At 46.7% G+C, this 27,391-nt stretch overlaps 1 protein-coding gene and 1 long non-coding RNA gene across 16 annotated transcripts in view; one reads left to right on the forward strand and one right to left on the reverse strand.

Annotated features, from left to right (window-relative positions):
* Positions 1–27,391, reverse strand: part of sls (sallimus) — a 277,774-nt gene that overhangs the window by 48,240 nt on the left and 202,143 nt on the right. For 11 of the 13 annotated variants that reach the window (XR_011899246.1, XM_072296789.1, XM_072296788.1 and 8 more), the window contains one exon: positions 15,282–22,088. The exons of the other annotated variants lie outside the window; for them this stretch is intronic. Coding sequence is in view for 10 of the 11 variants with exons in the window: in XM_072296789.1 (XP_072152890.1) it covers positions 15,282–22,088 (6,807 nt within the window). In the remaining variant the exon portion in view is untranslated. The remainder of the gene's footprint in view (positions 1–15,281; positions 22,089–27,391) is intronic. 13 annotated transcript variants of the gene reach the window in all.
* LOC109030451 (uncharacterized) lies at positions 15,296–27,387 on the forward strand. 3 transcript variants are annotated; one of them, XR_011899250.1, is made up of 3 exons: positions 15,296–15,414; positions 22,545–22,696; positions 24,055–27,387. It is a non-coding gene; the product is annotated as an uncharacterized lncRNA (long non-coding RNA). The 3 variants fall into 3 exon arrangements; XR_002008718.2 differs by having other exon boundaries at positions 24,238–27,387; XR_011899251.1 differs by lacking the exon at positions 15,296–15,414 and adding an exon at positions 15,422–15,560.

Consider the following 27,391-nt stretch of genomic DNA (forward strand, 5'->3'; position numbering starts at 1 on the left):
TGACCACCTTCTTGCGGCCTTTGTCGTCGACTTGGGTCAGCGTTTCAACTTTGGTCACCACGCTTTCCTCGGTCGGCTGTTCGGATTCTAGGGCACTCACCGGGCTCGGCGCCAACGGTTGGAGCTCTTCCGGTTTCTCGTCCGTCAGCTCTTCAATTTCCGGACGTTTGATCTCTTCTTCCGCCACTTCGACGGTTTCCTTGCCGTCGCGGACAGTTTTCTTGGTCTTGCGCTTGACCACCTTCTTGCGGCCTTTGTCGTCGACTTGGGTCAGCGTTTCAACTTTGGTCACCACGCTTTCCTCGGTCGGCTGTTCGGATTCTAGGGCACTCACCGGGCTCGGCGCCAACGGTTGGAGCTCTTCCGGTTTCTCGTCCGTCAGCTCTTCAATTTCCGGACGTTTGATCTCTTCTTCCGCCACTTCGACGGTTTCCTTGCCGTCGCGGACAGTTTTCTTGGTCTTGCGCTTGACCACCTTCTTGCGGCCTTTGTCGTCGACTTGGGTCAGCGTTTCAACTTTGGTCACCACGCTTTCCTCGGTCGGCTGTTCGGATTCTAGGGCACTCACCGGGCTCGGCGCCAACGGTTGGAGCTCTTCCGGTTTCTCGTCCGTCAGCTCTTCAATTTCCGGACGTTTGATCTCTTCTTCCGCCACTTCGACGGTTTCCTTGCCGTCGCGGACAGTTTTCTTGGTCTTGCGCTTGACCACCTTCTTGCGGCCTTTGTCGTCGACTTGGGTCAGCGTTTCAACTTTGGTCACCACGCTTTCCTCGGTCGGCTGTTCGGATTCTAGGGCACTCACCGGGCTCGGCGCCAACGGTTGGAGCTCTTCCGGTTTCTCGTCCGTCAGCTCTTCAATTTCCGGACGTTTGATCTCTTCTTCCGCCACTTCGACGGTTTCCTTGCCGTCGCGGACAGTTTTCTTGGTCTTGCGCTTGACCACCTTCTTGCGGCCTTTGTCGTCGACTTGGGTCAGCGTTTCAACTTTGGTCACCACGCTTTCCTCGGTCGGCTGTTCGGATTCTAGGGCACTCACCGGGCTCGGCGCCAACGGTTGGAGCTCTTCCGGTTTCTCGTCCGTCAGCTCTTCAATTTCCGGACGTTTGATCTCTTCTTCCGCCACTTCGACGGTTTCCTTGCCGTCGCGGACAGTTTTCTTGGTCTTGCGCTTGACCACCTTCTTGCGGCCTTTGTCGTCGACTTGGGTCAGCGTTTCAACTTTGGTCACCACGCTTTCCTCGGTCGGCTGTTCGGATTCTAGGGCACTCACCGGGCTCGGCGCCAACGGTTGGAGCTCTTCCGGTTTCTCGTCCGTCAGCTCTTCAATTTCCGGACGTTTGATCTCTTCTTCCGCCACTTCGACGGTTTCCTTGCCGTCGCGGACAGTTTTCTTGGTCTTGCGCTTGACCACCTTCTTGCGGCCTTTGTCGTCGACTTGGGTCAGCGTTTCAACTTTGGTCACCACGCTTTCCTCGGTCGGCTGTTCGGATTCTAGGGCACTCACCGGGCTCGGCGCCAACGGTTGGAGCTCTTCCGGTTTCTCGTCCGTCAGCTCTTCAATTTCCGGACGTTTGATCTCTTCTTCCGCCACTTCGACGGTTTCCTTGCCGTCGCGGACAGTTTTCTTGGTCTTGCGCTTGACCACCTTCTTGCGGCCTTTGTCGTCGACTTGGGTCAGCGTTTCAACTTTGGTCACCACGCTTTCCTCGGTCGGCTGTTCGGATTCTAGGGCACTCACCGGGCTCGGCGCCAACGGTTGGAGCTCTTCCGGTTTCTCGTCCGTCAGCTCTTCAATTTCCGGACGTTTGATCTCTTCTTCCGCCACTTCGACGGTTTCCTTGCCGTCGCGGACAGTTTTCTTGGTCTTGCGCTTGACCACCTTCTTGCGGCCTTTGTCGTCGACTTGGGTCAGCGTTTCAACTTTGGTCACCACGCTTTCCTCGGTCGGCTGTTCGGATTCTAGGGCACTCACCGGGCTCGGCGCCAACGGTTGGAGCTCTTCCGGTTTCTCGTCCGTCAGCTCTTCAATTTCCGGACGTTTGATCTCTTCTTCCGCCACTTCGACGGTTTCCTTGCCGTCGCGGACAGTTTTCTTGGTCTTGCGCTTGACCACCTTCTTGCGGCCTTTGTCGTCGACTTGGGTCAGCGTTTCAACTTTGGTCACCACGCTTTCCTCGGTCGGCTGTTCGGATTCTAGGGCACTCACCGGGCTCGGCGCCAACGGTTGGAGCTCTTCCGGTTTCTCGTCCGTCAGCTCTTCAATTTCCGGACGTTTGATCTCTTCTTCCGCCACTTCGACGGTTTCCTTGCCGTCGCGGACAGTTTTCTTGGTCTTGCGCTTGACCACCTTCTTGCGGCCTTTGTCGTCGACTTGGGTCAGCGTTTCAACTTTGGTCACCACGCTTTCCTCGGTCGGCTGTTCGGATTCTAGGGCACTCACCGGGCTCGGCGCCAACGGTTGGAGCTCTTCCGGTTTCTCGTCCGTCAGCTCTTCAATTTCCGGACGTTTGATCTCTTCTTCCGCCACTTCGACGGTTTCCTTGCCGTCGCGGACAGTTTTCTTGGTCTTGCGCTTGACCACCTTCTTGCGGCCTTTGTCGTCGACTTGGGTCAGCGTTTCAACTTTGGTCACCACGCTTTCCTCGGTCGGCTGTTCGGATTCTAGGGCACTCACCGGGCTCGGCGCCAACGGTTGGAGCTCTTCCGGTTTCTCGTCCGTCAGCTCTTCAATTTCCGGACGTTTGATCTCTTCTTCCGCCACTTCGACGGTTTCCTTGCCGTCGCGGACAGTTTTCTTGGTCTTGCGCTTGACCACCTTCTTGCGGCCTTTGTCGTCGACTTGGGTCAGCGTTTCAACTTTGGTCACCACGCTTTCCTCGGTCGGCTGTTCGGATTCTAGGGCACTCACCGGGCTCGGCGCCAACGGTTGGAGCTCTTCCGGTTTCTCGTCCGTCAGCTCTTCAATTTCCGGACGTTTGATCTCTTCTTCCGCCACTTCGACGGTTTCCTTGCCGTCGCGGACAGTTTTCTTGGTCTTGCGCTTGACCACCTTCTTGCGGCCTTTGTCGTCGACTTGGGTCAGCGTTTCAACTTTGGTCACCACGCTTTCCTCGGTCGGCTGTTCGGATTCTAGGGCACTCACCGGGCTCGGCGCCAACGGTTGGAGCTCTTCCGGTTTCTCGTCCGTCAGCTCTTCAATTTCCGGACGTTTGATCTCTTCTTCCGCCACTTCGACGGTTTCCTTGCCGTCGCGGACAGTTTTCTTGGTCTTGCGCTTGACCACCTTCTTGCGGCCTTTGTCGTCGACTTGGGTCAGCGTTTCAACTTTGGTCACCACGCTTTCCTCGGTCGGCTGTTCGGATTCTAGGGCACTCACCGGGCTCGGCGCCAACGGTTGGAGCTCTTCCGGTTTCTCGTCCGTCAGCTCTTCAATTTCCGGACGTTTGATCTCTTCTTCCGCCACTTCGACGGTTTCCTTGCCGTCGCGGACAGTTTTCTTGGTCTTGCGCTTGACCACCTTCTTGCGGCCTTTGTCGTCGACTTGGGTCAGCGTTTCAACTTTGGTCACCACGCTTTCCTCGGTCGGCTGTTCGGATTCTAGGGCACTCACCGGGCTCGGCGCCAACGGTTGGAGCTCTTCCGGTTTCTCGTCCGTCAGCTCTTCAATTTCCGGACGTTTGATCTCTTCTTCCGCCACTTCGACGGTTTCCTTGCCGTCGCGGACAGTTTTCTTGGTCTTGCGCTTGACCACCTTCTTGCGGCCTTTGTCGTCGACTTGGGTCAGCGTTTCAACTTTGGTCACCACGCTTTCCTCGGTCGGCTGTTCGGATTCTAGGGCACTCACCGGGCTCGGCGCCAACGGTTGGAGCTCTTCCGGTTTCTCGTCCGTCAGCTCTTCAATTTCCGGACGTTTGATCTCTTCTTCCGCCACTTCGACGGTTTCCTTGCCGTCGCGGACAGTTTTCTTGGTCTTGCGCTTGACCACCTTCTTGCGGCCTTTGTCGTCGACTTGGGTCAGCGTTTCAACTTTGGTCACCACGCTTTCCTCGGTCGGCTGTTCGGATTCTAGGGCACTCACCGGGCTCGGCGCCAACGGTTGGAGCTCTTCCGGTTTCTCGTCCGTCAGCTCTTCAATTTCCGGACGTTTGATCTCTTCTTCCGCCACTTCGACGGTTTCCTTGCCGTCGCGGACAGTTTTCTTGGTCTTGCGCTTGACCACCTTCTTGCGGCCTTTGTCGTCGACTTGGGTCAGCGTTTCAACTTTGGTCACCACGCTTTCCTCGGTCGGCTGTTCGGATTCTAGGGCACTCACCGGGCTCGGCGCCAACGGTTGGAGCTCTTCCGGTTTCTCGTCCGTCAGCTCTTCAATTTCCGGACGTTTGATCTCTTCTTCCGCCACTTCGACGGTTTCCTTGCCGTCGCGGACAGTTTTCTTGGTCTTGCGCTTGACCACCTTCTTGCGGCCTTTGTCGTCGACTTGGGTCAGCGTTTCAACTTTGGTCACCACGCTTTCCTCGGTCGGCTGTTCGGATTCTAGGGCACTCACCGGGCTCGGCGCCAACGGTTGGAGCTCTTCCGGTTTCTCGTCCGTCAGCTCTTCAATTTCCGGACGTTTGATCTCTTCTTCCGCCACTTCGACGGTTTCCTTGCCGTCGCGGACAGTTTTCTTGGTCTTGCGCTTGACCACCTTCTTGCGGCCTTTGTCGTCGACTTGGGTCAGCGTTTCAACTTTGGTCACCACGCTTTCCTCGGTCGGCTGTTCGGATTCTAGGGCACTCACCGGGCTCGGCGCCAACGGTTGGAGCTCTTCCGGTTTCTCGTCCGTCAGCTCTTCAATTTCCGGACGTTTGATCTCTTCTTCCGCCACTTCGACGGTTTCCTTGCCGTCGCGGACAGTTTTCTTGGTCTTGCGCTTGACCACCTTCTTGCGGCCTTTGTCGTCGACTTGGGTCAGCGTTTCAACTTTGGTCACCACGCTTTCCTCGGTCGGCTGTTCGGATTCTAGGGCACTCACCGGGCTCGGCGCCAACGGTTGGAGCTCTTCCGGTTTCTCGTCCGTCAGCTCTTCAATTTCCGGACGTTTGATCTCTTCTTCCGCCACTTCGACGGTTTCCTTGCCGTCGCGGACAGTTTTCTTGGTCTTGCGCTTGACCACCTTCTTGCGGCCTTTGTCGTCGACTTGGGTCAGCGTTTCAACTTTGGTCACCACGCTTTCCTCGGTCGGCTGTTCGGATTCTAGGGCACTCACCGGGCTCGGCGCCAACGGTTGGAGCTCTTCCGGTTTCTCGTCCGTCAGCTCTTCAATTTCCGGACGTTTGATCTCTTCTTCCGCCACTTCGACGGTTTCCTTGCCGTCGCGGACAGTTTTCTTGGTCTTGCGCTTGACCACCTTCTTGCGGCCTTTGTCGTCGACTTGGGTCAGCGTTTCAACTTTGGTCACCACGCTTTCCTCGGTCGGCTGTTCGGATTCTAGGGCACTCACCGGGCTCGGCGCCAACGGTTGGAGCTCTTCCGGTTTCTCGTCCGTCAGCTCTTCAATTTCCGGACGTTTGATCTCTTCTTCCGCCACTTCGACGGTTTCCTTGCCGTCGCGGACAGTTTTCTTGGTCTTGCGCTTGACCACCTTCTTGCGGCCTTTGTCGTCGACTTGGGTCAGCGTTTCAACTTTGGTCACCACGCTTTCCTCGGTCGGCTGTTCGGATTCTAGGGCACTCACCGGGCTCGGCGCCAACGGTTGGAGCTCTTCCGGTTTCTCGTCCGTCAGCTCTTCAATTTCCGGACGTTTGATCTCTTCTTCCGCCACTTCGACGGTTTCCTTGCCGTCGCGGACAGTTTTCTTGGTCTTGCGCTTGACCACCTTCTTGCGGCCTTTGTCGTCGACTTGGGTCAGCGTTTCAACTTTGGTCACCACGCTTTCCTCGGTCGGCTGTTCGGATTCTAGGGCACTCACCGGGCTCGGCGCCAACGGTTGGAGCTCTTCCGGTTTCTCGTCCGTCAGCTCTTCAATTTCCGGACGTTTGATCTCTTCTTCCGCCACTTCGACGGTTTCCTTGCCGTCGCGGACAGTTTTCTTGGTCTTGCGCTTGACCACCTTCTTGCGGCCTTTGTCGTCGACTTGGGTCAGCGTTTCAACTTTGGTCACCACGCTTTCCTCGGTCGGCTGTTCGGATTCTAGGGCACTCACCGGGCTCGGCGCCAACGGTTGGAGCTCTTCCGGTTTCTCGTCCGTCAGCTCTTCAATTTCCGGACGTTTGATCTCTTCTTCCGCCACTTCGACGGTTTCCTTGCCGTCGCGGACAGTTTTCTTGGTCTTGCGCTTGACCACCTTCTTGCGGCCTTTGTCGTCGACTTGGGTCAGCGTTTCAACTTTGGTCACCACGCTTTCCTCGGTCGGCTGTTCGGATTCTAGGGCACTCACCGGGCTCGGCGCCAACGGTTGGAGCTCTTCCGGTTTCTCGTCCGTCAGCTCTTCAATTTCCGGACGTTTGATCTCTTCTTCCGCCACTTCGACGGTTTCCTTGCCGTCGCGGACAGTTTTCTTGGTCTTGCGCTTGACCACCTTCTTGCGGCCTTTGTCGTCGACTTGGGTCAGCGTTTCAACTTTGGTCACCACGCTTTCCTCGGTCGGCTGTTCGGATTCTAGGGCACTCACCGGGCTCGGCGCCAACGGTTGGAGCTCTTCCGGTTTCTCGTCCGTCAGCTCTTCAATTTCCGGACGTTTGATCTCTTCTTCCGCCACTTCGACGGTTTCCTTGCCGTCGCGGACAGTTTTCTTGGTCTTGCGCTTGACCACCTTCTTGCGGCCTTTGTCGTCGACTTGGGTCAGCGTTTCAACTTTGGTCACCACGCTTTCCTCGGTCGGCTGTTCGGATTCTAGGGCACTCACCGGGCTCGGCGCCAACGGTTGGAGCTCTTCCGGTTTCTCGTCCGTCAGCTCTTCAATTTCCGGACGTTTGATCTCTTCTTCCGCCACTTCGACGGTTTCCTTGCCGTCGCGGACAGTTTTCTTGGTCTTGCGCTTGACCACCTTCTTGCGGCCTTTGTCGTCGACTTGGGTCAGCGTTTCAACTTTGGTCACCACGCTTTCCTCGGTCGGCTGTTCGGATTCTAGGGCACTCACCGGGCTCGGCGCCAACGGTTGGAGCTCTTCCGGTTTCTCGTCCGTCAGCTCTTCAATTTCCGGACGTTTGATCTCTTCTTCCGCCACTTCGACGGTTTCCTTGCCGTCGCGGACAGTTTTCTTGGTCTTGCGCTTGACCACCTTCTTGCGGCCTTTGTCGTCGACTTGGGTCAGCGTTTCAACTTTGGTCACCACGCTTTCCTCGGTCGGCTGTTCGGATTCTAGGGCACTCACCGGGCTCGGCGCCAACGGTTGGAGCTCTTCCGGTTTCTCGTCCGTCAGCTCTTCAATTTCCGGACGTTTGATCTCTTCTTCCGCCACTTCGACGGTTTCCTTGCCGTCGCGGACAGTTTTCTTGGTCTTGCGCTTGACCACCTTCTTGCGGCCTTTGTCGTCGACTTGGGTCAGCGTTTCAACTTTGGTCACCACGCTTTCCTCGGTCGGCTGTTCGGATTCTAGGGCACTCACCGGGCTCGGCGCCAACGGTTGGAGCTCTTCCGGTTTCTCGTCCGTCAGCTCTTCAATTTCCGGACGTTTGATCTCTTCTTCCGCCACTTCGACGGTTTCCTTGCCGTCGCGGACAGTTTTCTTGGTCTTGCGCTTGACCACCTTCTTGCGGCCTTTGTCGTCGACTTGGGTCAGCGTTTCAACTTTGGTCACCACGCTTTCCTCGGTCGGCTGTTCGGATTCTAGGGCACTCACCGGGCTCGGCGCCAACGGTTGGAGCTCTTCCGGTTTCTCGTCCGTCAGCTCTTCAATTTCCGGACGTTTGATCTCTTCTTCCGCCACTTCGACGGTTTCCTTGCCGTCGCGGACAGTTTTCTTGGTCTTGCGCTTGACCACCTTCTTGCGGCCTTTGTCGTCGACTTGGGTCAGCGTTTCAACTTTGGTCACCACGCTTTCCTCGGTCGGCTGTTCGGATTCTAGGGCACTCACCGGGCTCGGCGCCAACGGTTGGAGCTCTTCCGGTTTCTCGTCCGTCAGCTCTTCAATTTCCGGACGTTTGATCTCTTCTTCCGCCACTTCGACGGTTTCCTTGCCGTCGCGGACAGTTTTCTTGGTCTTGCGCTTGACCACCTTCTTGCGGCCTTTGTCGTCGACTTGGGTCAGCGTTTCAACTTTGGTCACCACGCTTTCCTCGGTCGGCTGTTCGGATTCTAGGGCACTCACCGGGCTCGGCGCCAACGGTTGGAGCTCTTCCGGTTTCTCGTCCGTCAGCTCTTCAATTTCCGGACGTTTGATCTCTTCTTCCGCCACTTCGACGGTTTCCTTGCCGTCGCGGACAGTTTTCTTGGTCTTGCGCTTGACCACCTTCTTGCGGCCTTTGTCGTCGACTTGGGTCAGCGTTTCAACTTTGGTCACCACGCTTTCCTCGGTCGGCTGTTCGGATTCTAGGGCACTCACCGGGCTCGGCGCCAACGGTTGGAGCTCTTCCGGTTTCTCGTCCGTCAGCTCTTCAATTTCCGGACGTTTGATCTCTTCTTCCGCCACTTCGACGGTTTCCTTGCCGTCGCGGACAGTTTTCTTGGTCTTGCGCTTGACCACCTTCTTGCGGCCTTTGTCGTCGACTTGGGTCAGCGTTTCAACTTTGGTCACCACGCTTTCCTCGGTCGGCTGTTCGGATTCTAGGGCACTCACCGGGCTCGGCGCCAACGGTTGGAGCTCTTCCGGTTTCTCGTCCGTCAGCTCTTCAATTTCCGGACGTTTGATCTCTTCTTCCGCCACTTCGACGGTTTCCTTGCCGTCGCGGACAGTTTTCTTGGTCTTGCGCTTGACCACCTTCTTGCGGCCTTTGTCGTCGACTTGGGTCAGCGTTTCAACTTTGGTCACCACGCTTTCCTCGGTCGGCTGTTCGGATTCTAGGGCACTCACCGGGCTCGGCGCCAACGGTTGGAGCTCTTCCGGTTTCTCGTCCGTCAGCTCTTCAATTTCCGGACGTTTGATCTCTTCTTCCGCCACTTCGACGGTTTCCTTGCCGTCGCGGACAGTTTTCTTGGTCTTGCGCTTGACCACCTTCTTGCGGCCTTTGTCGTCGACTTGGGTCAGCGTTTCAACTTTGGTCACCACGCTTTCCTCGGTCGGCTGTTCGGATTCTAGGGCACTCACCGGGCTCGGCGCCAACGGTTGGAGCTCTTCCGGTTTCTCGTCCGTCAGCTCTTCAATTTCCGGACGTTTGATCTCTTCTTCCGCCACTTCGACGGTTTCCTTGCCGTCGCGGACAGTTTTCTTGGTCTTGCGCTTGACCACCTTCTTGCGGCCTTTGTCGTCGACTTGGGTCAGCGTTTCAACTTTGGTCACCACGCTTTCCTCGGTCGGCTGTTCGGATTCTAGGGCACTCACCGGGCTCGGCGCCAACGGTTGGAGCTCTTCCGGTTTCTCGTCCGTCAGCTCTTCAATTTCCGGACGTTTGATCTCTTCTTCCGCCACTTCGACGGTTTCCTTGCCGTCGCGGACAGTTTTCTTGGTCTTGCGCTTGACCACCTTCTTGCGGCCTTTGTCGTCGACTTGGGTCAGCGTTTCAACTTTGGTCACCACGCTTTCCTCGGTCGGCTGTTCGGATTCTAGGGCACTCACCGGGCTCGGCGCCAACGGTTGGAGCTCTTCCGGTTTCTCGTCCGTCAGCTCTTCAATTTCCGGACGTTTGATCTCTTCTTCCGCCACTTCGACGGTTTCCTTGCCGTCGCGGACAGTTTTCTTGGTCTTGCGCTTGACCACCTTCTTGCGGCCTTTGTCGTCGACTTGGGTCAGCGTTTCAACTTTGGTCACCACGCTTTCCTCGGTCGGCTGTTCGGATTCTAGGGCACTCACCGGGCTCGGCGCCAACGGTTGGAGCTCTTCCGGTTTCTCGTCCGTCAGCTCTTCAATTTCCGGACGTTTGATCTCTTCTTCCGCCACTTCGACGGTTTCCTTGCCGTCGCGGACAGTTTTCTTGGTCTTGCGCTTGACCACCTTCTTGCGGCCTTTGTCGTCGACTTGGGTCAGCGTTTCAACTTTGGTCACCACGCTTTCCTCGGTCGGCTGTTCGGATTCTAGGGCACTCACCGGGCTCGGCGCCAACGGTTGGAGCTCTTCCGGTTTCTCGTCCGTCAGCTCTTCAATTTCCGGACGTTTGATCTCTTCTTCCGCCACTTCGACGGTTTCCTTGCCGTCGCGGACAGTTTTCTTGGTCTTGCGCTTGACCACCTTCTTGCGGCCTTTGTCGTCGACTTGGGTCAGCGTTTCAACTTTGGTCACCACGCTTTCCTCGGTCGGCTGTTCGGATTCTAGGGCACTCACCGGGCTCGGCGCCAACGGTTGGAGCTCTTCCGGTTTCTCGTCCGTCAGCTCTTCAATTTCCGGACGTTTGATCTCTTCTTCCGCCACTTCGACGGTTTCCTTGCCGTCGCGGACAGTTTTCTTGGTCTTGCGCTTGACCACCTTCTTGCGGCCTTTGTCGTCGACTTGGGTCAGCGTTTCAACTTTGGTCACCACGCTTTCCTCGGTCGGCTGTTCGGATTCTAGGGCACTCACCGGGCTCGGCGCCAACGGTTGGAGCTCTTCCGGTTTCTCGTCCGTCAGCTCTTCAATTTCCGGACGTTTGATCTCTTCTTCCGCCACTTCGACGGTTTCCTTGCCGTCGCGGACAGTTTTCTTGGTCTTGCGCTTGACCACCTTCTTGCGGCCTTTGTCGTCGACTTGGGTCAGCGTTTCAACTTTGGTCACCACGCTTTCCTCGGTCGGCTGTTCGGATTCTAGGGCACTCACCGGGCTCGGCGCCAACGGTTGGAGCTCTTCCGGTTTCTCGTCCGTCAGCTCTTCAATTTCCGGACGTTTGATCTCTTCTTCCGCCACTTCGACGGTTTCCTTGCCGTCGCGGACAGTTTTCTTGGTCTTGCGCTTGACCACCTTCTTGCGGCCTTTGTCGTCGACTTGGGTCAGCGTTTCAACTTTGGTCACCACGCTTTCCTCGGTCGGCTGTTCGGATTCTAGGGCACTCACCGGGCTCGGCGCCAACGGTTGGAGCTCTTCCGGTTTCTCGTCCGTCAGCTCTTCAATTTCCGGACGTTTGATCTCTTCTTCCGCCACTTCGACGGTTTCCTTGCCGTCGCGGACAGTTTTCTTGGTCTTGCGCTTGACCACCTTCTTGCGGCCTTTGTCGTCGACTTGGGTCAGCGTTTCAACTTTGGTCACCACGCTTTCCTCGGTCGGCTGTTCGGATTCTAGGGCACTCACCGGGCTCGGCGCCAACGGTTGGAGCTCTTCCGGTTTCTCGTCCGTCAGCTCTTCAATTTCCGGACGTTTGATCTCTTCTTCCGCCACTTCGACGGTTTCCTTGCCGTCGCGGACAGTTTTCTTGGTCTTGCGCTTGACCACCTTCTTGCGGCCTTTGTCGTCGACTTGGGTCAGCGTTTCAACTTTGGTCACCACGCTTTCCTCGGTCGGCTGTTCGGATTCTAGGGCACTCACCGGGCTCGGCGCCAACGGTTGGAGCTCTTCCGGTTTCTCGTCCGTCAGCTCTTCAATTTCCGGACGTTTGATCTCTTCTTCCGCCACTTCGACGGTTTCCTTGCCGTCGCGGACAGTTTTCTTGGTCTTGCGCTTGACCACCTTCTTGCGGCCTTTGTCGTCGACTTGGGTCAGCGTTTCAACTTTGGTCACCACGCTTTCCTCGGTCGGCTGTTCGGATTCTAGGGCACTCACCGGGCTCGGCGCCAACGGTTGGAGCTCTTCCGGTTTCTCGTCCGTCAGCTCTTCAATTTCCGGACGTTTGATCTCTTCTTCCGCCACTTCGACGGTTTCCTTGCCGTCGCGGACAGTTTTCTTGGTCTTGCGCTTGACCACCTTCTTGCGGCCTTTGTCGTCGACTTGGGTCAGCGTTTCAACTTTGGTCACCACGCTTTCCTCGGTCGGCTGTTCGGATTCTAGGGCACTCACCGGGCTCGGCGCCAACGGTTGGAGCTCTTCCGGTTTCTCGTCCGTCAGCTCTTCAATTTCCGGACGTTTGATCTCTTCTTCCGCCACTTCGACGGTTTCCTTGCCGTCGCGGACAGTTTTCTTGGTCTTGCGCTTGACCACCTTCTTGCGGCCTTTGTCGTCGACTTGGGTCAGCGTTTCAACTTTGGTCACCACGCTTTCCTCGGTCGGCTGTTCGGATTCTAGGGCACTCACCGGGCTCGGCGCCAACGGTTGGAGCTCTTCCGGTTTCTCGTCCGTCAGCTCTTCAATTTGCGGACGTTTGATCTCTTCTTCCGCCACTTCGACGGTTTCCTTGCCGTCGCGGACAGTTTTCTTGGTCTTGCGCTTGACCACCTTCTTGCGGCCTTTGTCGTCGACTTGGGTCAGCGTTTCAACTTTGGTCACCACGCTTTCCTCGGTCGGCTGTTCGGATTCTAGGGCACTCACCGGGCTCGGCGCCAACGGTTGGAGCTCTTCCGGTTTCTCGTCCGTCAGCTCTTCAATTTCCGGACGTTTGATCTCTTCTTCCGCCACTTCGACGGTTTCCTTGCCGTCGCGGACAGTTTTCTTGGTCTTGCGCTTGACCACCTTCTTGCGGCCTTTGTCGTCGACTTGGGTCAGCGTTTCAACTTTGGTCACCACGCTTTCCTCGGTCGGCTGTTCGGATTCTAGGGCACTCACCGGGCTCGGCGCCAACGGTTGGAGCTCTTCCGGTTTTCTCGTCCGTCAGCTCTTCAATTTCCGGACGTTTGATCTCTTCTTCCGCCACTTCGACGGTTTCCTTGCCGTCGCGGACAGTTTTCTTGGTCTTGCGCTTGACCACCTTCTTGCGGCCTTTGTCGTCGACTTGGGTCAGCGTTTCAACTTTGGTCACCACGCTTTCCTCGGTCGGCTGTTCGGATTCTAGGGCACTCACCGGGCTCGGCGCCAACGGTTGGAGCTCTTCCGGTTTCTCGTCCGTCAGCTCTTCAATTTCCGGACGTTTGATCTCTTCTTCCGCCACTTCGACGGTTTCCTTGCCGTCGCGGACAGTTTTCTTGGTCTTGCGCTTGACCACCTTCTTGCGGCCTTTGTCGTCGACTTGGGTCAGCGTTTCAACTTTGGTCACCACGCTTTCCTCGGTCGGCTGTTCGGATTCTAGGGCACTCACCGGGCTCGGCGCCAACGGTTGGAGCTCTTCCGGTTTCTCGTCCGTCAGCTCTTCAATTTCCGGACGTTTGATCTCTTCTTCCGCCACTTCGACGGTTTCCTTGCCGTCGCGGACAGTTTTCTTGGTCTTGCGCTTGACCACCTTCTTGCGGCCTTTGTCGTCGACTTGGGTCAGCGTTTCAACTTTGGTCACCACGCTTTCCTCGGTCGGCTGTTCGGATTCTAGGGCACTCACCGGGCTCGGCGCCAACGGTTGGAGCTCTTCCGGTTTCTCGTCCGTCAGCTCTTCAATTTCCGGACGTTTGATCTCTTCTTCCGCCACTTCGACGGTTTCCTTGCCGTCGCGGACAGTTTTCTTGGTCTTGCGCTTGACCACCTTCTTGCGGCCTTTGTCGTCGACTTGGGTCAGCGTTTCAACTTTGGTCACCACGCTTTCCTCGGTAGTCTGATCGGATTTGATGGTGCTTTCCTCTTCTTCTTTTGTTGACGTTTTCAGAGTTTTCAGTTGTGGCTTTCCGAATTCAATTACCTCTTGAATTGTTATGGTGTTTTCTTCATCAGAATCATTTCTTTTACCTGTTTTAAGGACAGTAGTTAAAATTTTTCTTTCTGAACCAGAATGCTCAGGAAGGTAAGGGCCAATGGAATATTCCTCTTTTCGCTCGATTATACCAGGGTAGGAAGGGCGTTCTATAAGATACTCATTCTCAGTCATCTCTGTTGTTGTTTCTAGGTTTGTAATTTTTGGTATCGCAAGAGCAATGCTTGATGTCGCGTTGATGTGGTGTTTGTGTTCATGTGTTTCCAGTGTTCCTGAAAATTTAATGAGGTAGAATGGAAAAAATCCTAAAACATTTGAACGGAGGTCTTGAACCAATTTTTTTTCCCCCGATTTTTTTCATTTTTCAATCACTAGCGCTTTTCAGGGGAAGGTAGTTGAGGGGGGGATGAGCTCTGATTCTATTTTGCGTATTCTCATGATAGGGTCATGCTTTTTTCCTAATTGAGAAAGGGGTAGGAGAAACGAATCGGTTTTCATTTTTTTTTTTTTTTCGTGTGTGAGTATAGTGAGCATGAAGAATTCCGACTTGTTTACAGGAATTCGATGAAGTGGGGGATAGTTCTCTTTTGCATTTTTCCAGGTATTATCTGTTTGTTTATAAGGTTCATCTCCTTGATGAAAGCATAATGATTCAGGACCTGTAGTAATTCTTCCCGTTTGGTTCACCTTTGAACGAGTTCATTTTTGATTATGTAACACTCAAAGTACAAATATACACAAATAAGGGGAAAATATTCATATGGGTTAAAACAGGATCTAACTAAAATACTTAAGGAAAAATTTTCACAGAAATCAACACCGATAAATATACTTTGTCTACATTGAAATATTTATCAGTATTTTCTACACACAAAGAAAGGAAAACACAAGTCTGCAATTCATGTAATATAAAGTGGAGAAAGTATTGGCCTTCTGAAAAATGTAAATATGTGTAATTAAGTTTTAATGGTTTATGTATAAAGATGGACTTGCAACTTTATTAAGCAATTTCTTTTAAATTTTAAATTTTTAATTTTATTTATTTTTTTATTTATTTATTTTTTTTTTTTGCTGTTTTGCAAAGAGTTAAAGGGCAATCATAGAGCTCAGAGATGGATATACAATGAGCTCTTTGTGCTAAAAACACTTTTTAATGCCTCTCAATTATATATATTCGTACATGAAAAAAGTTGTTTTCTCCATCACAGTGTGCTTCGCCGTAAGTATAGCAGAGCATAGTGTACAAATACATATGAGTCCCTTATAAAAAGCAAAATGAGAAAATGCATCTATTTGTAAAACTCTATGAACATTTCAAGTTTCGTTTCTAGAAAAAGGGTGAGAATTGCAATTGCTATTGAACTTCACAGTTGTTGATAAAGAGTTCCTTAAAATAGCGATCATTTTCATGATATTGCAAACAAGTGTCAAGAAGTACGTAAATTTCTTACGGCTCAAAAATGCATTCACATCTAATCACATCCATCTAATCACATACATTTGCTAACAGATAAAACAAAAGAAATAGAGACTTACCCTCTTTTTCTTCAGCCTGGACCTCTGTTACAGCAACCTGAGCCATACTTTCTTCGATTTTGGTGTCAGGAATCCTTGGGTGGGGTAGTGTCTCAACTGATATGGGAGTGAGTGATTCTTCGGCAGTTTGTGCGTAAGTTGTGATGTGATCGTGTGGTTTGGTTAATATTTCACTTGCAGAAAGTGTAGCGGGTGAAGAAGTTTCAAATGGTTCTGTAGAGGTAATGGGAAGAACCTCTGTTGTGATGGCAACATCTTTAGAAGTGTCGATTCTTTTAGGTTTGACAGATTTTTTCTTGGTGGTCTGTTCTGTCATGGTGTCACTATGTTCTTGTACTACCACATCAGTCATGATGAGGCTTCTAGCTTCCTCAAATTTTGCATCACCAACTGCAGTTGCTTTTGGCGACTTATTCTTTAAAACGGTTTCAGAATCCTGAATGGTTACGGTAGACGTTTCATAGCTTTCAAGGGGTAAATGAGTAGCATCCACTTTCTTTGAGTCTGGCTTTTCATCTTTCAGTTTTCTGATTGATGATGATACAATTACTTCTGTCTGCTCGAATGCCTCTAAACTCTGTACCTCGGATGAAGCTGTGATAGTTGCGGGTGACTTTTTAGCATCGTAGGGTTGTTCTTTGTCTTCTGGAGTGACATGTTCAATTAAAGGACTGACTTTGGTTTCATTTAGTGTTGGTGTTGCTTTTTCTGCTGCGGGCTGGACTGTTTCAAGTTTCTGCTCAACTTCATTGGTGTCAACTTCTGTTTTTATGACACTTTGAAGAGGAATATAATCTGCTTCTGCAATAAATGTTTCCGTTTTCTGCTCAAAAGATCCAGTCTTGTGACTAACAACAACCTCTGACTTCTGCGCAACTCGCTGTCCTTCAATGTTGAAAGAGGCTTTAAAAGAATCGGTTTCAGGTGCACTTGGTAAGTCTTTTTCTTTATAATTTGGAACTACTTGCGTGACTTGTACACTTGATGTCTCTTCCATTAAAACATTGGGTTGTACACTTGGTCGTACAAACTTACCAGTGAACGAGTCCTCTTTTTCTTCCACTGTCCTCTGAGAAACAATTACACTTTCAAACGGCTCTTGGGTCTTCACAGCTTTAGCTTTAGGGGTGTCTCCTGATGTTAAGAGACTAGTTGAAGAAACTGGCAGAACTTCTAGTGCCTGTAAAGGCTCTTTACTGGTAAGAATTGGTTTAGCAGTTTTCTTGGATGGTTTTTCTGGAACTACTAACTCTGTTTCCTTTTCCTGGACTGTTACTTTCATTACACTTGGACTGACTTTGGCTTCTTCAAGAGATATTCCAGCAATTTTCTTGTCAAACTTGGGTGTATCTGAGAATTCCGTTTCGTGCTCATGTGTAAGCATTTCGGTTTTTGTAAGACTTGTGAAAGTAACATGTTGTACACTTGCTTCACTCATGGTTGGCTTTTCTGGTATTAGTCCCTTTTCACTGATAGCAGGAACGACTTCTAAAACCTGCGGAGCTTCCTGTTCTGAGAGGATGGATTCAGCTGTTTGAATAGAAGGTTTTGAGTGCTCTTTCATCTGTTGCTCTTTGTCTTCAGAGATAATCTCTGTGATGGTTAAGCCTTCGTCTTCTTTGAGACTTATTTGGGCTTTCTTTCCAACTGGTTTGAATTTTTCTTCAAACTCTTCACCGAATTCTTGAATGATGGGCTCATTTTGAACTAAACTTTGCAGATACGATTGATCTGGAGTAGCCTCCGCTAAAAGTGGTTTTTGTAATAGAAGAGTGGACGCATCAGAGTGGGTTACAATCTCGCTTATTTCCACTCCTTCATGCGCCTGAATGTCTTGCTCTGCTGTGGATGAGAATGGTTTAGATGATGGTCCGAATTCCGTTTCACTTTCCTGGATGACAATTTCAGATACATGGACACCCTTATGCTTACTCAGGCTGACTGACACTTTTTTTGTTTGAGTTTTGATTGACGAGAATGAGCTTTCTACCTCATGAACCATTGTTTCTGAAAGTTCTGCTGTTGGCAGATAGTCTTGACTTCTTTCGGCTTTACTTGGTTTTGTTGGCTGGACCCTTAAAGGTTCAATTGCTGATTCAACTCCTACCTCAGATGTTTCAGCCACAGTTTGATTTGAACTTACAATAGCGATATTAGGAATTTCTGAAGGAAGAGGTTTGCCTTCAAAAGTGCCTTCTCTCTCTTGAGGGAAGACTTGCATTACAGAATGAGCATCTTTGCTTTTTTCAATTGCTGGCTTCGCTGATGTTGAGAATGGTTTGAATTTACCGATGAATTCCTCTTCTTTTTCAGTTAAATATTGCTCCGAGACCATTACACTGTGCAAATTTTCTTGATCAGGTTTTGCAACTTCAAGAGTAGGTGCTGAAAATTTATCAAAGTCTTCAACCGATAAATTGACTGTTGTTTCAGATTTTTGAGCTACTTTTCTAGTTTTTGTAATATCTGTCCCTGCAGTTTTGGGTTGAATTTTTTTGGATTCTGTATAAGTGGTTTCTTTTTCATGGACAAAGGTCTCCGTAACTGAGACGGAATCACCAGTCTCAAGAGAGACTAGAGCAGCAGTTGTTGCTGGCTTCTTGTCACCTATAAAGTTTCCTTCACTTTCCGGAAGGATGTTTTCTTGTTGAATCAAACTCTCATGAGGAACAGTTTTAATACCAGCTTTCAGCGGTTTTTGAAGATCATGTTTGAGATCTTTAACGTCAGTGTTAACAATTACCTCAGAGACCTCCATCCCCTCTTGTTCTGGGACAATGCGCTTGGCCAATAATTCCTGCGGTTTAGCTTTGAGCTTGAGAGCATCTTCTCTATCTTTTAATGCAACTTCTGTTACAGTTATACTTTCTACCGTTTCCAAAGTTGGTATAGCTGATGATTTGGCTGGTTTTGGTTTGGAAACCAAAGTAGATTCTGTCTCAATAGTAATTGTTTCTTCTTGCTGAATAGATTCAAATGGCTGTTGAGACATTGTAGCACTGACGTTGGGCTTTTGGGGTTGTTCCAAAATTCCTTCTTTATCTTGAACACGAATTTCAGTGACATTTAAACTCTCAGCCCCACTTTCCAATGAATAAGAGGCACTTTTTGAGGCTGGACTGACAAATTGAGGTAACTGAATTTCGGTGTCTGTGGGTACAGTGACAGTTGTTTCCACACTACATAAGGGGATAAGCTTTTGTGAAACATCTTTTGTTTCTGGGGCTGAAACAGCTAAATTACCTAAACATTCATTAGGAACTACTTCTGCAGCAGATGGGAGATGCTGAGGGACAACATTGATCTCAGCTGCAGACGAATCGGGCATTTTTGAAGGTAGAAGAGATTCTTCTTTGATTTCTGATGAGCTTAGCGTGACCATCAAACTTTCAGACTCAGTTACACAGATATCTGCTTTTGATTTGGTAGGTCTCTCTTCCTTTGGCAATACTTTCTCCGATTCATGTACCACAGTTTCACTAAGCATGATGCTCTCGGAAGCCGGCTGGATAGGAACAGCTGAAACTATGTGAGATTTGACATCCTTAGACTCATAATCAGTGGCTGTTAATTCAGTCATAATTTCAATATTTTCAGCTACAGGATGACCAGTAAAAGCTGGTTGCGCCTTTGCAATACTTGGTTTTGTATTTTCTTCCAGAGAATTCTCTTTGTCACCAGGAGTTGTAACACTGACCATCAAGCTTTCGACCTCATCAATTCTTTTTCGAGCTTTTTTCATATCTGTCTGCGTCTTTTCAAAGGAAAGTTCTTTTTCAGAGATTGTTGTTTCTGAGACGAGTAAACCTTCTTGAGGAGATTGCTCACGATGGGCAAACTTTTTAGGAGACTCCTTAGTGTCAAGGATTTTTGCTGTTCTGAGATCCATATTTTCAAGCACTTCAGCGACAATTTTTCCAGTAAAAGCTGTGTGCGCCAGTTCACTTTTTGGCTTTTCTAAAGGCATCAAAATTGACTCCTTCTCGTCGGGATTTACTTCAGCAACAACAGCACTAAGTCTACTCTCTGCTATAGATGGTTTACCTTTCTTCTTTTCTGGCTTTACCTTGGTTTTAAACTCTCCTTCCTGCTCGATAGGTGCAATTTCTGACTGCTCTAAACCTTGATATTGTTCCTGCTCAGGAACTCCATGAGCTTTCTCCGGGGAAATACGGATTATTTCTTTAACGCTACTCTGGGGTACAATTTCAGTTTTTTCAGCAACTAACTGAGGAGAGTAGCCAGGCACTGCCTTGCGTTTGTCTGGAGAATCACGTTTAAAATCAGTTTCTGACTCAGCACTAGTAATTTCTGTGACCAGGATACCAGAAACTGCATCAGTTAACTCAAGTACAGCGTGTTTCTCATCAGGTTTGACATCATTCTTAAGTTCACTTTCTTTTTCTGCATAATCAATTGCAACGACTTGTATACTTTCAAAAGCAGTTTCAGATGTAACCTTAGCTACATCAGTTCTACTTTTGACATCTTTCAGGGGAGAGACACTTAACTCTGGTAGTATTTCAGTCTTAATTGCTGTATTCTGCGGTAAAATGGAGCATTCTGCAACTTGCGATGAGAGCCTTTCTGGAGAGGACATACGAACTTCTTGGTCTTCTGCAATTGTTTCTGTTATATGCACACTATCTTGCTCAGAAAATGAGATGGATGCCTGGTGTCCAATTCGCTTGACTCCTTCTTTGAATTTGCTGTAAGCTTCCCCGATGACAGCTTCCTCCACAACAGTTTCTTGAAATGGACTGTGATCAATTTTGGCTATAACTGCAGTAGGTTTTTGTTTCTCCAAATCCCCTGCAGCAGTATTGGGCAAAACTTCATCAACATTTGCCACTGGCAAATGGTGAGTGGGAACTGGTTTGCTCCGATGGCTTTCTGGCAATTCAAGCTGGGGTAAACCACTCTCTTTTTCTGCCGTTTCCAATTCTGTAACTGTGATACTGGTTTGAGGGACAACCCCTTGTAATCCATGAGAGAATGTTGGAGTCTTCTCAGTGAATGTATTTTCACATTCTTGCGCTATAACTTGAGTAACTCGGGTAGCTTCGACCATTTCATGACCAACGGAAGCCTCTTCTGGGACAAATTTCAGTGGCTTCACAAATTCAGAGAAAGCATCGCCTGGAATGGCTTCAGTCACAGACAGTGATTCCTGTGGTTGATAGACTGTATTAGGTAAAACTTCAGTTGGCTTTTGCTTAGGGCTGAACTCGCTTTCTGCTTCATGGAATATCACTTGTGATGTTAAAGAAGTTTCCAAACAACAGACATTCGTTTCAACCTTTTTCATTGTTGGTTTTTCCTCCTCTGACAAGGTAGTTTCACGCTCTTCAGGCTGAGTTTCTGTCATTACCAGTGAGTCTACAGCCGAAAGTTGTACATCTGCTTGTCGATTTTCAGGAGCAAAAGTCTCAAATAATTCTTCTTTATCTTGAGCTTGAACAGACTTTACTTGGATGCTTTCTTGTTGCACTAATTTCTCTACTGCATGAGTCAAGTCAGGTCCTTTGCTGTGTGTCAAATTTTCTTCGCTTTCATTCACTCGGACCTCAGAAATTATCATGGAGTCTTCAGGCATTACCTCCACAGCTGCTTGTTGGGAGATGGGCAATCTTGCTGGAGTGTAGGAGGACTCTTTTTCTGGTAACTGAATTGTATCTGTAACAATTAGCTGTTTCTCTGGAACAACTGACTTTGATGCAACTTCCGTGGCCACTTTAAGATCTGGTTGGTAATTATCGGGCTTCATTTCTGGGAAGACTTCACTAATGACAACAGACTCAACTGCTGGGATCTCAACATTAGGCTTCAGCTCATTCGACTTGGCTTCACATGGAAGAACTACTTCCGACTCTCCCTCAAGGATTTCAGTCACCTCAACACCTTCTTGTGTGATGACTGATTTTTTTGCATGCGCAGTTTGAGATTTCGTGCACGTGACCGTCCCTTCTTTAATGGACACTTCGGTCTCTGACACGACTTTAGCCGCGTGAAGCTCAGTTAAGGTACGGGATGCTAGAGTTTCAGGTTTTACAAACTCAGGCGTACTGCTGAAACTCGAGTCAGGATGTACTTCATCCACTATTAAACCTTCCTTCGGTGTGATTGCTGGCGATGCTTTCTTCCCTATTTGTTCAACTTTTTGAAGAGGCTCAATCGTATCCAATACGTTGGGCTGCGAGATTGAATACGGCTCCGTTGGACTCATTTTCCGCTTGGCTACTTTCTTCTCGGGGGCAGTGGAAGTTTTTGTTTTGGCTTCTTTTTCTTGTTGTTCGACAATTTGCTGGGTTGCCACTTTCTGTACAGATACCCCGATACTTGCTGTTTCTGCAGAAATTCGTCCATCATCAATTAGAGAAACAGACTGGCCAGGAACTGATTCAGTCACTTGTTGGGAGCTTGTTATAGGTAAGGTTTTCAAGGACGGTACACTCAAAGGCTCGATAGGCTCAGTTACTTCTTCATCAAACTTAGCTTCTTTCGGCTTCACACCTTTGATTACTGTTTTCTTTTGTTTCTCAATGACCTCTTCTATCAATTCTTCTTCAATTTCATCTTTAAACACCACTTTTTTCTTCTTTTCTCCTCGTTTTTTCTTGATTATTGTTTTACCTTTCTCATTAACAACTTCATCAACTGTTTCTGTGAGAGAGACGATAGTTTTTTCATCATCGGTAGCATTTTTGATTGTTGTGTCCTCTGTTATGTCCGTTATTGTCAGCCTGTCTTCTGATTCCCTCCGTTTACTCTCAGTGGTTACTTGTGTTTTTGTTTCTTCAACTGATTCTGTGAAATATGTAAAAAGATGTGTTAGAGAGAGGACAGTGATCTAAAAGTGCTTGAGGTGATTACAGAATTTCATCTACGACATCGTGTCTTTCTTTTACATTATAAATGTCATTAAATTAATACCTGGGAAAAACTTGAAAATGTACAAATAAACATCATAAATAGGCACGTAGTGTAAGTACCTGTCTAATTTGACCTTCCTAGAATTGCGGACACAAAAGAAGAGTTTTGCTTCTAATTGTTGGACAAACATTTTGCATCTTTTATGAGTGATGCCCTATCAATTTGAGAGTTTTAGTCCGAACAAATCAAAGTAAACTTATCAGGTTAAGAAAATGGGATTTGAAATGGCAATTTTCTGATGATGCTAGGGTTGGACAAGGTTGTGATATATGTACAACCAAATAGAATAAAGTGATACCTATATTTAAAATAATTTTTCTTTCATTGTAGGTATAAGGTAGTGAGAGTTGTCTAAAGCACTAAAGTTGTAGATGAAATCCTTGGAAAAAACAGAATGATAGAAAAAGAAAAAATCTGTGACTGCTCTGCTAAGGTTCTGGACGGACTCATTTCCATTAGAAATGTGTTCAACAGATAAGAAGGTACGTAAGTATGAAGATGAAGGAATGTTTAAAATACAGTGAAAAATTTTTGTGCAAGAGTACAAGACTAAGTCTTAAATTGGAAAGTATTGTAATGAAAAAGATGGGAACGTGTGTTACAGGGATGAGGATTCTTTGCAAGGTTATATTTTTTAGATTATTACATGTGTTGTCAAAGGCTTAAATGAAAGAATATTACTATGTTAGATTATCTGTTTTCTGTGATTTCTATGTCTATGAAAATTACACAGACAAGTGCACTACTGTAGAAGATGATGTCAATCATCCCTTTTTTCCCATCATTTGTCAGCAATAATTCTGTTAATATTAAATATTTAACACCTCGGCATGATATTTTCCGTATGGACAGACAAGTTACATTCCACTGTAATATTGTTTGTTAGTATGTGAATTTCAACCATCAATGTAAAATTTTGTAATGATCGAGACTAATTTATTAGGTCTCAGCTTCAACTTTAGGTAAAGGGTTGTCTAGTTGCCTCAAAGTGCCGACATCATGAGAAAATACACTTCTGTGTTTTAACCTCCTCTTGATATCAGGAAAAATGTGATATCCTTATGAGGCATCAAGGGGTTCTGCAAGTGATAAAACTTGAACTTTGACAACACATCTAATATCGATGGCTAAAGTTGAGAGTTTTTGCATAGCTTTTGGCTGATGAGTCAACTGCAATACTAGTGAGAAATGTTAATGAATCTGAACTAAAGGATTAAATTATTAGCAAACTGCTGATACATTAAAAGCAATAACTTAGGAAGCTAAGCTGTTACTTAGAGATTTATCCACTTCGAAAATTAAGTAGGAATGGGGGCTTTGGCAGAATTGTTTTTTTCTTCTTTTTTTAAAAAAAAAAATTCTTCCCCTTCTTGAGCCCTCAAAAGTATTCTGTTCAACATCAAAAAAAAAAAAAAATGACTTGAACTGTAAAAATGTTGACAACTGAACGCTGATTCCAAAAATGATCTCCGTTTTTCTTGATTACTTCGGTTATGGCAGGAAGGATCGGAATTTTCCCTAAAAATAGAGCTTTATTTTGGGTAATTCAATTTTCTAGAAAATCTGTAGAGAGGAAAAAATCTAGGTAATTTTTAAAATTCAGAATGTAACTCTAATGAAGTAGACCTCTTCATTCAGCATATGAATAGAGCTTCGAGCAAATTTACAGAAAGGCAGCTTACTGAACGTTCAAAGGAAGCAACAATTCAAATACTATACTTAGGGCTCCCTTTGAGGGATATCCCACATGGTTTGATACGCAGAAATCACTCGAGATTTAGGCACCATCATTCCAACAAGTAAAATTAATAATTGAAAAAGTATGCCTTCCTATTTTCAGGCTGTTTCCTACAAGAACCAAGCAGTATTCATGGAAATTTTTTCAGGAGATTGGACCATTCCTATGTTTAGAGGAAAATAGCAGCGCAATTGCTGCGTGTAAGGGCATGTCTTTTGGATGGGAAAATGTAAGCAATGACTCTGATTAAATTGGCTTTAGTAAACTTCTTCTTTCTGTTTCCAGGTGCAAAAGGAAAAAAATCGAAACTATACTTACTTTTAAAGCTTCTCAGATGTGAGATTCGCCAAACAAACTGCAGTTAATGAGAACAAAAAAGCTCACACTAACAAATCACGGCACTAAATTCTTGATAAAAAGCATAATTAAAGCCACACATTTAAAGAAAATTTAAAGCATTAGTCAATTCACAGTATCCTAAAAAAGCAGGATTTAATCAATATGGATTTGAAATTTTACAAAAATTAATAAAGGCACTTCAAGGGATGAATTTTTAAAATATTTAAACGAATAAATTCGAAGTTACTATATCATCTTTTGAAAGGAGGAGACTTTAAAACGTAGAAAAGAACAGTCTTTTGTATTTTCAAGTTTCAGCAGATAATTTGAAAGCACCTGAAAAACTATCAAAATTTAACTTCCTTGGAAAGGCAGCAATGCAGCATATTTTAAAGCAACTTTTTGATAAAATACACAGATGCTTATTGTATTTACGACCAAAGAGTTGAAAAACCGAAAGTAGTGGGCAAAAAAAGTTAGACAAGGACACAGGCCTCTTTTGTTGTGGTAGTTGTTAAGCTTGTTCTACAACTAAGAGATCCTGGATTTAATTTCTGGTCAGGGTAATCATGGTCTAAAACAATGGATTAAGTGGGGTGGAGATTTGTCTCTGGAACTATCTAGTCTGGGGAACGAGAACAAGAGAGCAAAGGAACTTTCTCCTAAGCATCAAACTGTCTAATGCTTCAAAAACTTGAGATTGCGACACTAAAAAATAATTAGTTGTATAAGAATTCAACAATAACTGTTAAGAGAAGGCAACGGAATTTTAGCAACATTTAAAACTTAAAAGCAGTCTACATTTGTGTAAAAAATAATCCTACTGTGATATTTTGTCAAAAACCATTGATCCTTCCCCAAAATCAGTGTGTTTAAGTAATGACGAATGGTCAAAAATACTATGAGCAGTTGGATAAATCGATTAATAAGTATCTAAGAGAGGAAGATTTTTGAGTTTCTTTATGGTCAATTGACTCTTCTGCAAAATGTAGTTGATAGAATAAGAAGACGGAGAATACATTTTGAGAATTTCAGTAACTGATTGAATAAACTTTACAAGTCAAAGCAGAAGAGTGTCTTTAAAAATATTATCTGGTGAACGAATTCTAACATGAAGCTGACCTTTTTGAGCTGCAACTGATCAAATAGAGATGAGAAGGTTCCAAAGTAAAATTACATTGAAATCTTAACCACAATGGTTTTCTTCAAATTGACTTTTGAAGCATTTTAAACTCACTATAACCATGAGTAATTTGTTAGAAAGCAGAAGTTTAATTTTAATATAAAAAAGAGGTCCTTTTTTGCACCACACATAAATAAGCAGCAATAAGCAGTAAATAAAAGCATGAAAACTATTTTGGGAGACTTGATGGGTATAATGAACAGTCCGTACAATAAAATAAGACAAAAATAAAAAAGGGAAAGAGAAATCAATCAAAATAAATAGTCAAAAAGAATCAGGAACCAAATTCCATTGACCAGCATGGGTTACAACTAGATCGACCCACCCACAAGGCTAGCATAAGCTCCCTTATTAGCTGACCCCACTGGGTTTGAAGGGTATGTTTAATTTATTTACGTCTTACAACATCTAACAAAATTCAGGTCTAAAATTTAATAGGAATTTTATCAAAATTCGTGCTGCTTAAAAATTGCTTGTACAGGTTCAGAAGCTTCAAATCTGTTGTGTACTTTCAGGACTAAATGGGAAAATGAACGAGTAATATCTCAGATCAGAACTCAACAGTGATTGCATTTAGTGATAACTAGGCTTGAAGTAATAAGGTGGTAAAGTAGTGTTCAGTCCACACTATTCTGCGGGACAAATTGAGGCAAAAAATTCTAAAAATTAGCATTAGAGTTAAAGAATGAACTGTGACACTAATTTATGGCCTTCATTTCCCTGCAGAATGGTATGGGCTCAGCATAATTCTACCACTCTGTTACTTACAGCATTCAGGCCAAATTTTAAGTATTTTTTTCTTGTCGGAACTTAAAATGTACGTGAAATTTTAAATGCTCCTTTTTTATGTAGTTTTGGCAAAAAAGTAATTCATTAATAATACGTAGAAAAACATACGCTTCAATTCAGACTTGGAATTCTTCCTGATTACGAGCAGGAGATAAAATTACTTCCATTTTAGAGGCAATATGAATTGAGCATGGTTGCTACTAATAGGCGTTGTGTATCTTCCTATATAATCATGATGAACTTTGAAACGAATGTTCAGGAAAATGTCAATTCTACTCTGACAGTAGATCCCCATTAATAGGTACTGTCAGATAGGTGAGTACATTTTTTATCTGGTTATGCCTCACGCAAAAAAACCAGAGAACTCCTGCATTCATTTCTACACTTCCATAAGTGCACACACATAAAAAGTGCAACAAAACAAATTTTGGAGTACACAATCGTCATCAAATTTCAATGATTAATCTTATTTTTTCAAGAGTTTCCGTTTTAATAAAAATATGCTGGTAACAGCTTGGTTACATACATGGTAAATAGAGCAGAATTGTTGATGCATTCAGTCCTGACTGATATGCAATCAAATTTATAGAGCTGAACGTATTTTAACCAGTTCTTGGTAGATACGTAAAACACTTTAAAAAAAATTTCGTCAAGACTTGAGAGAAGATCTGAATCTTTTAGCTTATGACTTACTTTAACATTTTTGACTAATCTATTAGCTTAGCAACTCAAGTCATTCAATAAATAAAACTGTTTTGGAAAAGAAAAAAATTAATGAACTTTTGGCAACACTAAAATTTCTTACAATAAACAACCCATTTAAAAGCATAAAATATATGATTGAATGCAATTATGCAATTTTGAGTCCTTGTTTCTTTTTTTTTTTTTTAAACGGTCATTAACTCCCTCAATTTAACATACAAAATTTGAACAAAATGGACACTTGAAACCCGTCAATAATTATAAAATATGGCATACATTATTCCCTAAATTTTTACATCTTTCTGGTACACTTTTAAAGTAAACTGACCGAAAAAATTCCGTTTCAAAACAAACTCAATGCTAAACAAGAAAAAAAGTGAAAGTAATATAAATTAAGTTTTTAAACTTCTGACTAAAAAGAAACTA

Source organism: Bemisia tabaci, chromosome 2, assembly GCF_918797505.1.
Source record: "Bemisia tabaci chromosome 2, PGI_BMITA_v3".
NCBI classification, from domain to species: Eukaryota; Metazoa; Arthropoda; class Insecta; order Hemiptera; family Aleyrodidae; genus Bemisia; species Bemisia tabaci.